This window comes from Phalacrocorax aristotelis, chromosome 3 (genome assembly GCF_949628215.1).
Source record: "Phalacrocorax aristotelis chromosome 3, bGulAri2.1, whole genome shotgun sequence".
Classification (NCBI taxonomy): Eukaryota; Metazoa; Chordata; class Aves; order Suliformes; family Phalacrocoracidae; genus Phalacrocorax; species Phalacrocorax aristotelis.
The window spans coordinates 101,324,501-101,337,090 of NC_134278.1; the positions used below are offsets into that span (position 1 = coordinate 101,324,501).

Here is a 12,590-nt window from a genome sequence, read left to right on the forward strand (position 1 = left end):
CACTGGGTGTCCCGCTCCATCTGCCTGCCTGCCCGCCCTCCATGGGATTCACTGGCTTTTGTCGGTCAGTAAGTGGAATTTTGTTGCCACCTTTGCATTTTCCACATTCTCTCTCCTAATCCTGTCCGTAGAAGTTCCAAGTGTTTGTTTGGGGTGGTTTGTTGTTGGGTGTGGTGTTTTTTTTTTTTTTTGTGTGGTGTGTTTTTGTCGTTGTTTGTTTTTTTTGCCCCTGTAATGTGACAAGGAAATTGTTGGGGGATCTGAACGTTATCCTAAGAATTACAGGCAGTTTTGAGCTCTCTTTCAGCAGGCTTTTTCAGCTCTGAATATTTGTAGAAGTTATTTAGGAATTTATCAGAAACCATTGCTTGAGGAGCTGGGCAAAACCAGAGATCAGAAATTCTGCATGCTTTTGGTGCAAAACCTGGTGCAGTGCCAGGGCCTGAAATGCTATTAGCAAGTGTTTATACTGTCACAAGTGGGACAAATACTCTGTATAACAAGGCATACTCTGTGTGGAGTGTTTTCGTAGAAGTTTTTAAAATAATAAAGGCAGCTTCTTTCATAGGGATGGAGGGAATCTTGGCACTCGAAAGAGCCCTGGAAAGGCTTTGGAGACATTGGGAATGTGCATGTGCACTGTCATATTCTGGGTGAATCCCCGAGAGGGGGTTCCTGATACTGTGAAGATGATGGGGCTAGATTTCACTTTGCAGTAGCATCAAAAATACTTGTTCCAGAGTATTCACAGAAAATCACAGAAATAATGCTTTTGGTAATGTTCGGGTTTTTTGGTTGTGGGGCTGGTTTTTAAGGTTTTTTGTGTTGTTGTTTTGTTTTGGTTGGTTGTTTTTTTTTAGTTTAAGAGGATATTTATACCCCTCTCTTGCCTTGTTGATTTGGACTTCTTATTTTTGACCTTTGAACTGTTGTTCATGAGGATGTATACCCCTCTTAGTCTCTATAAATGAGGACAGGCAAGGATTTGTGTCTTTTCCTACAAAAACAGCTTTTCCAGCTGAATGGAAAAGATTGAATTATGTAGCCTATTGATAAGTTTTCTATTGCTTGAAATGCTTAGTGGAATAATTGCTTTCTGGAGACATTTGACTGACTTTTGTGTGGCTGGAAGTTGTGCAACTAGCAGCCAGTTGATACTGAAGTTGAAAGTAGGTCTCAGAAGAGAATCTACATTAATTTTAGCTAGCAGCTAAACTTTGATAGCAGTTTAATATTAATAGTGTACAGCAAGGTGGTGTTCAGAGGCGGTAATCATCAATATTTTCTATCAAATAAAGCAACTAATCTTTAAAACGCTCCTTTTCTGGTTGTGGCAGGAAAGACATGAGCAAGAATAACACCTAGCTGTGTGGTGTGTTTATACAGAATAATAACCAAAGATCAAGGATCCTTCTACAGCTGTGAAGAGGAAGCCAAAGTAAAATATCCTTGCTTTCCTGTGAAAGGCGTTTTGAGGGGAGACCTTGTATTCAGACTGAGACTAAGGGCGCAGCAAGTTGACTTATGGTTCTAAGAAATCTTCCGATTAAAGATGTTATGGGAATGCAAATTATGTTTGCACTTCAGTGCATATGTAGTAAACTCTGGTCTTTTTCTTACCAATGTAATTGCCATTGTTTTTCACTATTAAACATTTCTGAGTTCTAGATGACTCTTTCCCCTGTTGCGTCAATGGGTGCAGTATATACCTATGGTAAGGTGGGAGCAGTTCTGACACATCACCTTGAGAGAGAAGGAAGGAGCAGTAGGTCCAGATTTTAAACCAAACAATCCTCCAGCAACGTAATTTAGTTGAGCAGAGAATTGCTTCTGTAGTGTCTCACTTGCTTGTATCTTAAAAAGAAATTTGGTTTTGTTTTGAAAGTTGGTATGCACAGTAGATGATAATGAATGATGTTATTATGTTGAAAATAATGCATTAAATGAGAGGGTTGTGACTCCAATGTGCAGTCTGGCTTTGTGCTATAAAGTAACTGTGTGCTGTTGCCTTTGTCTTTTCCAGATGTTTCTGACAGTGTACCTCAGTAACAATGAGCAGCACTTCACTGAGGTGCCAGTCACCCCAGAAACAACCTGCAGAGATGTGGTGGAGCTGTGCAAGGAGCCTGGTGAGAATGAGTGCCACCTTGCAGAAGTGTGGTGTGGCTCAGGTAGGTTAAACTCGCTGAGTTTCTGGGCATTCACCGCTTCTAATAATGTAGCACACAGAGACCTGACAGATGTGGTCCTGTCCCAGAGGGTTTCTGCCTTGCTGTTTTGTTAGTCTTTCTGCCAGACCTGCTGTATGATAGTGCATCTACTGAAGGATGCACACACATAAAAATGGGTTAAATGCGACAGAAGGAGAATCAAGCGTGCAGGTGTTATGTGTGTGCAGTCCTTCTCTGATTCAAACAAGCCTCTGAAGGTTATGGGGGAATTGTTTTCTCTTCCTTCTCCCCACAGTGAGATCCCAGTGGCCTGTGTGGGGTTTTTGAAGTAATAAGTACCCGTAGTTCTGTGTCACAGATGGAATCTTCTCTTTAATTGCATAGCCATTTTCGACTGCAGTGGCAAAGGAAAACTTCCTTTTTTTCTGATGGTGACTCTGTTGCACCTGATAATGTTAATTGAGTTCGGTAATGCAACTCCTACTTCTGGGAGGGAAGGAATCTGTTGTGAAGTGCTCTAAAGAAGGTGTGTGGTGGGTGGGAGAGGAGAGGTAGAAACTACCATGGACTGTCCTGTTTTTTAAGCCTGTGGAAGAGGGGTTTATGTATGTGATTGGTTGTGGCTTTTTTCCTCTTTTTTTCTTTTCTGTGTTCTTGCTGAGTTTTGCCCTGGCAGTTCAAATCTCCCTAGCTTGCAGTGCTCCATTGGAACTGGAGAACATGTCAACAAGCAAATCAAAAGCTAACGTATGGCTAAACATTTCATGGCTTCAGTGGGAAGGGATTCTCTGCTATCTCCTATCTCCATGGTACTTGTTAGATCTTGGTAGTCATCCAGAAGCATTAAAAAAAAAAAAAATCACAGACAGGATTTTAAGTAATGAAAAATAATATTTGATCCAACTTTTTTAAGATGCTTGAACAAAATTATAAAAGTATTGGATGATAAGGCCATATGTTCCTGTCTTCCTCTGCTGTTGGCTCAGGCTCACACCTGTTCAGAGAAGTCTTTGGTGAGCTGGATGTCTGTTTCATAGCATGAGATACCTGAGTTGTCTCTTTCTTTTTCGTAGCCTCTTCTGACAGAGATGTAGTGTTTATGGTATTTCTAAGTTTAAGTGCAACAGATTTTTTTGCTTCTTATAAAAGAAAACATCTTTTCATTATATATGATAATAAAATAAAATCACCAATCTAGCATGGAAAGAGATCTTTCCAGAAAGTGTTTTTATTGTACATCTCTGTCCAACTCTGTCTAAATCAACACAATACCAAAGTCTACAGTGAAAGACGAGTAAAATAAAGGTTTGGGTAAAACCACTGAATTTATAGTTAGCCTTAGCAGTACGCCCTGTTAAAGAGCACAGGTTGTGATGGTGAGGGACGGGGTTCTCCTGTCACTACCAAGGTTGGAGCCCGGCTAAACACCAAAGTCTTGATGGCATTCCATGAGAACAGATACCTAAATATTACTTGCACATTTATTGCCATAAGACCAAAAATCATAATATCCATTTATACTGTGAAAACCTTAACAATCGTTTTAGGAACCAAACTGTTCCCTTCACTAATCCTGTCATATTTACAAATTACTTCTACATACAAACACTGGGGTGTGTGTCTAAAACCGTCTACAGTTTCAAATTGTACTTGGTAACAAAAAATGCAATAGTCTCAAATCATCTAACATTAAGAGACTTGAGTACTTCATCAAGTACATGCATGTTGTTTTGGATGATATATATCCTTTCTTAAGCATCTGTATAACATCTAGTAGCAACCATTTGCAAAATATGTTTTCATGTGTATCTAGGATTTTTCGGGGTGGGAGGGAATGTGATACTTTTGGCTTTTACGTAATCTCATTTTAGATGTCAGTGAAGTTCACTATCTTGTTTTGCCAAGATACACCATGACTTCTATTTTGTTTGTATTTTGCACTGAACAAATTAAACTTTATTTTAAAACAAACATGGCACTCAGCAGCTAACCTTCCGGGGTAGAAAACAAAAGATTTATGTTGGAAAATGACTTATCAGACTCCAGTTACTGAGATCCTTCTTAGATCACTTCTCTCTCTCTTCTTCCGACGCTTGCTCAGGAATTTTAGCTTCTATTGTCAGACCTTATTAAGCATACTTTGGAAGATTGCTGCAAGTGCGCTTGAGGCACTCTGCTCCCTGAAGGGGGCAAGTTTACTACTCTCCCTGTCCTCCCAGTTTTGCTTGAAATTTGATGAGTATCAGGGCAAACTTTCTTCATCTTCCTATTACTGCCAGAATTCTGTTAGGTGACTACCTTGGCCACCATGGAAAGCAGTCCAAAGGTGTGTGTATGTTTGAAGATTTTTTTTTTTTTTCTTTTGAGACGGGGAATAAGAAGAATGAAGTCTGGTTGTCCTTTCTTCAGCTTTCCAAATGTAGTTTTGTTTGGTATTTGAAAACCTCTTTCACCTTCCCTTTAATTCACTGAGTGGTATTGACAGAATCCTTGTGCAAAGGACATCTCCCTTGATTGCAGAGTTTCAGTTGAAGTATCACTCAGCTGCTAGAAATCTGTCTCATAAGCCTGCTGTATATTCTTTAAGATGAAAATCTGACAGTGGTATTGTTTTTCTGTTTTTTGCCTTTTTTTTTCCCCTTGAATTAAGGTTTAGCAGATGAAGAGCTTTTTTAGCTGTCTAGACAAGTAACCGCCAAGAGACTGCTTTTTCTGTAACAGTGACCTACTTGCTTATTCTGTAAAGCTAATCTTTTCTGACAGTGACTTCAGAAATTTTCCTTCCTAGATTGCTTGAGCACAGCTGCAGCATTTTCATTTAAAGAAACACGTTTATGTTGAAAAGAGCTTTTCGCATGCTGAAAACATGTTAGTGACTCCCCCCTTATGAAACTGAAAACGTTTATACCTAACACCAACTATTTTTCCCCTGAAATGATTATTCCATATTAAGATAGGGACTTTGAAAGATTCTCCACTGAATATGAATGAACTACTCTGTGATCCCGCCCCCCCCCCCCCAGCTTAAAGAATGAAAGGAAACATCCAACAAAAGCAATGTCAGGAAAAAGAAATGGGTGCAAAAGTGGCGGTATTTCACTTCAGTCTTTGCTTCTATTATTTCTCAGGCCAGGAACAATATCTTCTGTTTGGCTGACACCCAGCGCAAATGGATCCAATCTGATAATGAGTCTCAGATGTTGTCATAAGATACTATGACAGTATCCTGATGACGTAAAGTTTACTACTGTGAGACATTGACTGCATAGTTGCCATCACTTTTAAAATAGGCATAAAAATGTGTGGTAAAATGTCTAGAATAATAAGGGAAAGGGCCTTGTGTAAAGATTTAGAGACCAATAAGTAATTCTAATTATATCCTGTCTGTGAATGCCCAGCTATGAAGTATGTAAATTTTGGAAGAACAGGATGAGTACTGGTAAATGAAGTTAGCAGATGTAGACTCCCACTGGATTTTTGTAGTATCAAAAGTCTACAAGTAAGGTTTAAAAATTAGAGATGTGACTGAATCCCAAACTTGGGAACCAGAAGAAAGAAAATTCAGGGGAACTTGTGCACATAACTTTTAAAGAAACTTCATCTTAACTGTCTGAAAGAAAATGGCAAGTTCTTACTGGAGTCACTTTTTGCTGTCTGATCTTTTTTCCCTTTGAGCTGTGAATCCAAAATAGTTCAGTTTTTCCATGTTTATCAGAAGTGGGGCTTTCAAAACGCATGCAGTTTGGACTTCATGAGATCTGCTGTCTGAGAGAATGAGCCAGATTTATGGCTGACAGGAGCTATAGGGGAATACTTGAAGTGACAGGAGCTTGCTGAGGATCAGACCCGTTGGGTACTGCCTAGGAGCCTCTTCAGTGTATTTAGTGCTTCTCCCTTCAGGGATGGACTTCTAAAGGGCTCTACCTGCTTTTCAGAGGTGTTGGTTTAATTTCAGAAGCGAGTGGTACAGCACCTTCCTAAGGGAAAGGTAGAAATGCCTTGGGTGAGGGCAAGGGTTAGGGGCACACACTACACCTGAGTAATAACAGGTGTTCAAGTGCAAGATGATGGACAGATATCTTTGTTTTGGTATGTGCCCAAACTATGTAGGGATGTAGTAGTCAACTGGCTTTTTACCTTTTCAGAACGTCCCATAGCTGATAATGAACGAATGCTGGATATTTTGCAGCGCTTTGGAATGCAGAGAAGTGAGGTTCGTTTCTTTCTTCGGCATGAACGCTCTCCCTGCCGGGAAGCAGGTAGGTATTAATCTCAGCTGGTTCATTTGTCTAAGTTCCGTTTCATTCCTCAAGGTTAAGGAAATGGCTTGCATATGTTCTTTATTCATGTTGGTAGTAAGTACAGTGTTGCAGCCCTTTTTGGTCTGATTTATTTTCCTATGAATAGAGAATGCTAGTAACAGAAAACGTGTTTGTTTTAGTAAAGAATTCATCCTCCATTGCCAGATCTGGGGACATTAAATCCAAAGTGAAACTTTTGCAGGTTTTCTAGAGCTGGTCATCATCCAAGGACGTCATCCTGTGTTGGATATATTATCCACAGCTAAATATCTAGAGATCTGTGATAGACTTCTCTTTTAAATCTAGTAAACAAACTGTTGTCCAGTGATGTAATTTATTATTTAGGCTTAGTATGTTTCACCTGGATAATACTTTACCAGGGTGATAAAGTTAGCATACTTGGCAAAAGATGGAGGTCTTTGTTTCTCCCACAATCTACACATTTCTATTAAGTTTCAGGAATAGAATTAAGTGAACTGCCTAGTCAAAATCTCTGAGAATGTGATATCTACGCACTGCAAATCTAAATGTGAAACCTACAAAGAAAACAACTTTTTGCTTTTTAAGGTTTTCCTATGCATCCCATATTAATCTCTTCAGTAAAATCCTTAAGACTTTTACCTTTTAAATCAATCTACTGGATTCTTCCTCCCTTTTTTCTGTTTTCATCCTTGGTAATCTTCCTCGGTATCGGAAATGCTGCATATACGATAAGTGACGTTGTACCCAGCATAGGTTTAGCCATTTTAACATATCTTGATGTTTGAAATGTGTAACGATGATAGAATGAGTATATGAAAAGCTAAAGCTGTGCCATCTTTGTCTACTAAGGGTCTCACAGTGCAGTCTAGTTGTCAGGATGTAATTTTTCAGGTCCAGGGTGCTTGTAGTATAAAAATTATTGGCATTTTATTGGCCACAGCATTGCTAAGCAATATGTTTGAGGAAGAGCAAATTAATAGTTAGGAGCTCTACAGTTAGTCTTGCAGGAATATGCTCTTGAAATAGGTATCAAGTGGGCAAGATGCTAACAGATGGCTTTATGCTGTACTTACATGTATGTCCTACAGGGAAATGAGCGAGCTTGGTATTTGGCATCTGAACACCATTTGTACTTAAGTTGATGGAAACATTAAAGTACGATTCTAGTTAAGTAGCATCTTTTCTGTCACAGTGACTGCCAGGAAGAGGAAAATTTGTGCTTTTAAACTTTGTGCAAATAATCAGCTGTAGATTAAATGGTGCATCTTTCATGACAGGTGACTAACCTTTAACTATTGTTATTCATGTTCTCTGAGACAGTTGACAAAGGCACACCAGAACATCTAGATGCTGGTTTTAAGACACTGTGGTCCAAATGGCTCTCTGTGAATTAACCAGATATTGTTGTGTCATTTGCAGAGAAGAACATGTTTTTGTAACTGTTGATCTGCAATGCAGACTTACTAGAGGTCCAAATGTTGGTTAGCTTTTTTTGTCTCCTTCTAAACAGTCTTCTACCTTAAAATAAATGTTGACATTGAACAGTAGCCTCTTCATGAAATATCTTGTGTCATTAGTTAAGTTTATCTTAGTGGTAAAAGCATGGGAAGAACAGAAGTTCAGATGCTAAACCGAAATGATTGTAATGTCTCTCCTTTGGTATTGAATGCTATGTCTAAAGGGATAGGAAAAATCCTAAAATACCTTAACATCTTTGAATCTCCTGTATTTATGTGTAGGGACTGGACAGAGGTCTCAAGATCCAGCCTTAAAAAGAAATGGTGTGAAAGTGCCTGGTGATCGAAGAATAGAGAATGGAGTAAGTACTTGGTAAAATGGCCAGTATGGTGCAAATGGAGGCTTCCCTTCCTTTGAGATACTGGTGCAAGTCCTACTATGGAAACTAAGAGACTATTTTGAGAGGTTTCTAATGACTGCTCTAAACCAGACACAAAGCCTCTAACAATTATCACCCTTGATTACTGTTCTTAAGATGTCTCTGAGATCCATTGGCTGCCATATCTGTTTTTGCTGCTCTGAGAACACTCAGAAATTCAGCATACTTTCCCTTTTCTACTCCCATTGAAAATTATCTGTGTTTTCCTTCAGTTCATTGATCATTTTCATGTTCAGTTTTATGTTAGATATTCCTTTAGTTCCAGATTTCAAGTTGAGGCGGGTTCGTGTTTCAGCATTGAATCCTTTGTCTGTTACTTTTTCTTGCTTCTGGAGATATAATTATGGATATAAGATTGAATCTAGAGTCAGGAAACATGTGAACAGATAACTAATGTAATAATAGTGCTGCCTTTGAGGGCGGTGGTGTGTTTTTCCCCCCGCTATATTTAAACTTCCCATTTTCTTCAACTTACGTTGAAGTGCTTGGAATTGCAACGATGAATTGCAGCTATGATCACAGATCCATCCTGCTGTGTGCTGAGCATTCTGGGCTCAGTCAGTCAAAGCTGATTCATGCTGAGCTTAATAATAAAGAGCTCTGAAATGCCTCTTTAAAATGCTGCCGGGATTTTGCTAGAAGTATTAATGTTTCAAGAGATGTCAGCTTATGTGTGTTTTTTGATTGGGCTACACATACGTATGAGCTTACAACTATTTATTCATTTACCATGGAAATATGCCATTTCTTTCTAATTATTTTATTGGGTACTCAATTGTTATTTTTTAAGACCTTTAGCATACTTTTCTGCAGTAACTCTATTGCACACCAGCCAAATTAAAAATTCTAGACTTAGCATGCTTTGGATTTTCTTTGACAGGTCAGTGCTCCAAGGATGGATATGACACTGGCAGAACTTCAGGAAATGGCATCACGCCAGCAGCAGCAAATTGAGGCTCAACAGCAAATGCTGGCTAACAAGGTGAGTTTGGAATGAGATTGTTTACAACTGGGTACAAAGGTAGTAAGAGTCACATGAGATGGAGGGAGGGTTAGGGATTTGGGGTTGGGGTTTTTTTTTTTGCCTCTTAGAAAGGGAGTCCTCTGTTTATTTGGCTCCCTTTTTTAAATCTGAAAGTCAACCTGTGCAAATATCCAGTAGTAAAACATTAAAATAATGTCAGTGATACAAGTGACCATATAGCTTACCAAAAAAATTAATCATATAACATTAATATATTATCATTCATCCTGGTGACTCTGCCAGCCCTATTTGTGCTCCACGTGGTGACCAGCCATTCACTGGTTTGATCACTGAACAGCACTTTTGTCTCTGGATATAATACTGTCCTGTAATGATATCTTGCCTTCTCCTGATAGGATTCAATGTGCCTGGTTTCCTGGGGCAGCTGTCTGAAAAAGATGGCATGTATGTGATAAAAGTAACTAGGAGAGTGATTTATAAAATTCTTGTTGAATGATAACAGAAAAGCTAATGAAGGCACACAAGGTGCTCCTGACTCATTTAGGAGAAAAAAAATCCCTGAATGCATCTGCAGAATGGTGGCATGGATTTCATATTCGATTTAAGGGTGGTTGTTACACACTACTCTTGAAAATACCATGGTAAATGCTGCTTTTGGCATTGTTAAATGCAAGCCATCCTGAAGAGTGCTTGGCTGTCTGGGTGGATGAGTTCCCGTGCCTTTCAGAATGTGTTTTACAGGGGAAGAAGGCTGCTCTGGGGCTCTTGTCTTGCTACTCTTCCTCTGTCAGAAGCCCTGTCTCCCTCTCTCCTTTTGAGATCAGCTGGGTTTTCCCTCCCCCTGCTGTATGTTTAACATCTTGTTTGGTTTCCTTGGCTTTTAGTAGCTGTATCTCAGGGGAGTGCTTAAAACTATGGCTTTCTAATGGTTCCGCAGCACCTGCAGAATGGTGTTATGGCCTGTCAAAACAACAAATACAACTTTCTCTGTTTTGTGGTAATAACTGGTATGAAGAAGGTGCAACTATAAATGTAAGAAATCAGTCGATCAACCAAGTGATTAGAGTTTTCACTTGAAGTTCAGCAACACAGTTAATACCTATTCTGTTCTGATTAATTTGCCAAGGTAGAATATTGACCTCAGTTCCAGCTGAGATGTCTTAAATATAAAAGAGAAGCCTAAACTTCTGTAACTTTTGTCTGTTTCACTCACAGGTGATGGTAATAAACCTTGGTCTTATAAATAACACTGCAGTCACTCTATATATGTATGAAATCAGAAATAGGAACTTATATATATATTTACTGGAAAGGGAGTCCTGTCAGATTTTTAAAAAAAAAAAAAATTATGAGTTTGAGTCTGGACAGCTACCTATCAGGTAGGTGTCTGCTGCCTGTGGTTTGAAGAAGAGTAGCCTTATAGGCGGCCCACCATGAGAATTTTTCATTTAATGTGCCTCTCTGGAACTAACTTGCTTTCTTAGATGCCCTTTCAAAGGGAGGCTTTCCATTGCCTCTTTCCTGCCTTCTGAAATCAGTTGCAATATTAAAAATAGATTCTGAGGGGGGAAAAAAAGGCACTTCCTTCTTAGACAGGGGTTGTAATATCTATTTTTTGACATTTTCCTATGTGGGATTGACTCTAAACTAGTGCATACACTGTAGGTGCTGCCAGATTCTCTCTGGAAGGCAAGCTCCCTTTTTGCTCTTCCTTTTCTATTCAGAGTGCACAAGAATCCCTGTTCCTAAATATAACTGGTGGCTTTTTTTGGTTGGTTCTTTTTTGGTTTTAGAAAGTGTTGAGTTCTAATGTTCATAAGCAGTGGTAGTCTTGACTGTTAGTGGGTGCTTGCGAAAGTCTTAGTAGTTCTTCTACCACTGGAAAAACCTATCATCTCCAGAACTGGAAACCATGTGTAATGGTGAGTGATTTAAAGGAAGTCTCTACAGGTGATCTAGTGGTTTCTCTTAGCTCTAAACTGTAGACATCTGTATATAGGAACTGATAGTGTACCATTTTACTGTTACACTGTGGAGAGGCAAAAGGATCCTCTCCCCTGCGATGATGTCTGTTGTATAAACGGGGACCGGGTCACTGAAGGTTTTCCTGTGTATTGAATCATCCTGTGTTGTGATAGCAGTGAACATTACCGGGAAACAATAACTTTTCAGAGCTTTGGTGTGCAGTGATCCCCCACCTCAAGGAGGTTCTAGCAGAACTACTAAAAGTACAGAGAGTGATCAAAATCGTCAATAATTTATGGAATACCTTCTGTATAATGAATGTTGAATATTCTTCAGCATGACTTAGTCATTCAAAATGTGACATATGGTAGAGATCTGTAAAGTACAAGCAGTGTGAAGAAGGTAGAGAGGAAATAATCATTGGATCTTGCAACTCAAGAGCCAAGTAGGGATTAAATGAAACTAGCAAATGTCATGGAACATGAATGCTTAAATTTTTTTTAGACTTCAAAGGGATTTGAGCAATTTCAGGGAAGACAAATTTAACAAGGGCTGTCAGACAGGATACCACCTCTGTTTCAGTAGATTCTTCTACTACAGAGTGGTTGTACCTGGAGGATTTTATTGGGACAGAATCGGTATGTGTTTGCTCTGTTCTCTCAGACTTCCCTTAATGCTCTGCAAAGCCAGGATACTGGGATAAAGCTGATCTGTGCTGCTGTGGCAATTGTTTTTAAGTTTTGAGACTGTTTCTGTCAGTACCTTACCAGAAGTTAATTTAAAAAAAAAAAAAATTCCTTGTCTTGATGTCAGGAACAGCGCTTGAAATTCCTGAAACAGCAAGATCAACGACAGCAACAGCAAGCTGCTGAACAGGAAAAACTGAAGAGATTGAAGGAAATTGCTGAGAATCAGGAAGCCAAACTTAAGAAAGTGAGAGCACTGAAAGGCCATGTGGAGCAAAAAAGACTCAGTAATGGGAAATTAGGTGAGTTGCTGCTTGGGAAAAGTAGCCTGTGATTTTTTTTCATGAAGTGTGGTTCATGGAACTCTAAAATTTCTGGTGATATCAGTGATTCAGAGGACGTATTTACAGCATCCCAGGAAATGTTAAGATTAACAATTTCACATCTTGTATTTACCAAGAAACTCCTGAATCACCTAGAACAAAATATATTTTCTTACTCTATCTTAAAATATCGCATAAGGGCACCCTGTGTTTTGAGCCTAGCACGCTTACTCTCTAATTACAGTGTAGGTTTTTTCCTTACTTGAATATCTTTGTGTGC

The 12,590-nt window shown here is 39.1% G+C and overlaps 1 protein-coding gene across 2 annotated transcripts in view; it reads left to right on the plus strand.

The window, feature by feature from the left end:
* The window catches only part of TP53BP2 (tumor protein p53 binding protein 2), a 48,799-nt gene that overhangs the window by 18,147 nt on the left and 18,062 nt on the right, over positions 1 to 12,590 (plus strand). For both annotated transcript variants that reach the window (XM_075088782.1, XM_075088783.1), the window contains exons 2-6: positions 2,024 to 2,171; positions 6,317 to 6,430; positions 8,194 to 8,273; positions 9,232 to 9,333; positions 12,115 to 12,289. In XM_075088782.1, the coding sequence (XP_074944883.1) occupies positions 2,024 to 2,171; positions 6,317 to 6,430; positions 8,194 to 8,273; positions 9,232 to 9,333; positions 12,115 to 12,289 (619 nt within the window). The remainder of the gene's footprint in view (positions 1 to 2,023; positions 2,172 to 6,316; positions 6,431 to 8,193; positions 8,274 to 9,231; positions 9,334 to 12,114; positions 12,290 to 12,590) is intronic.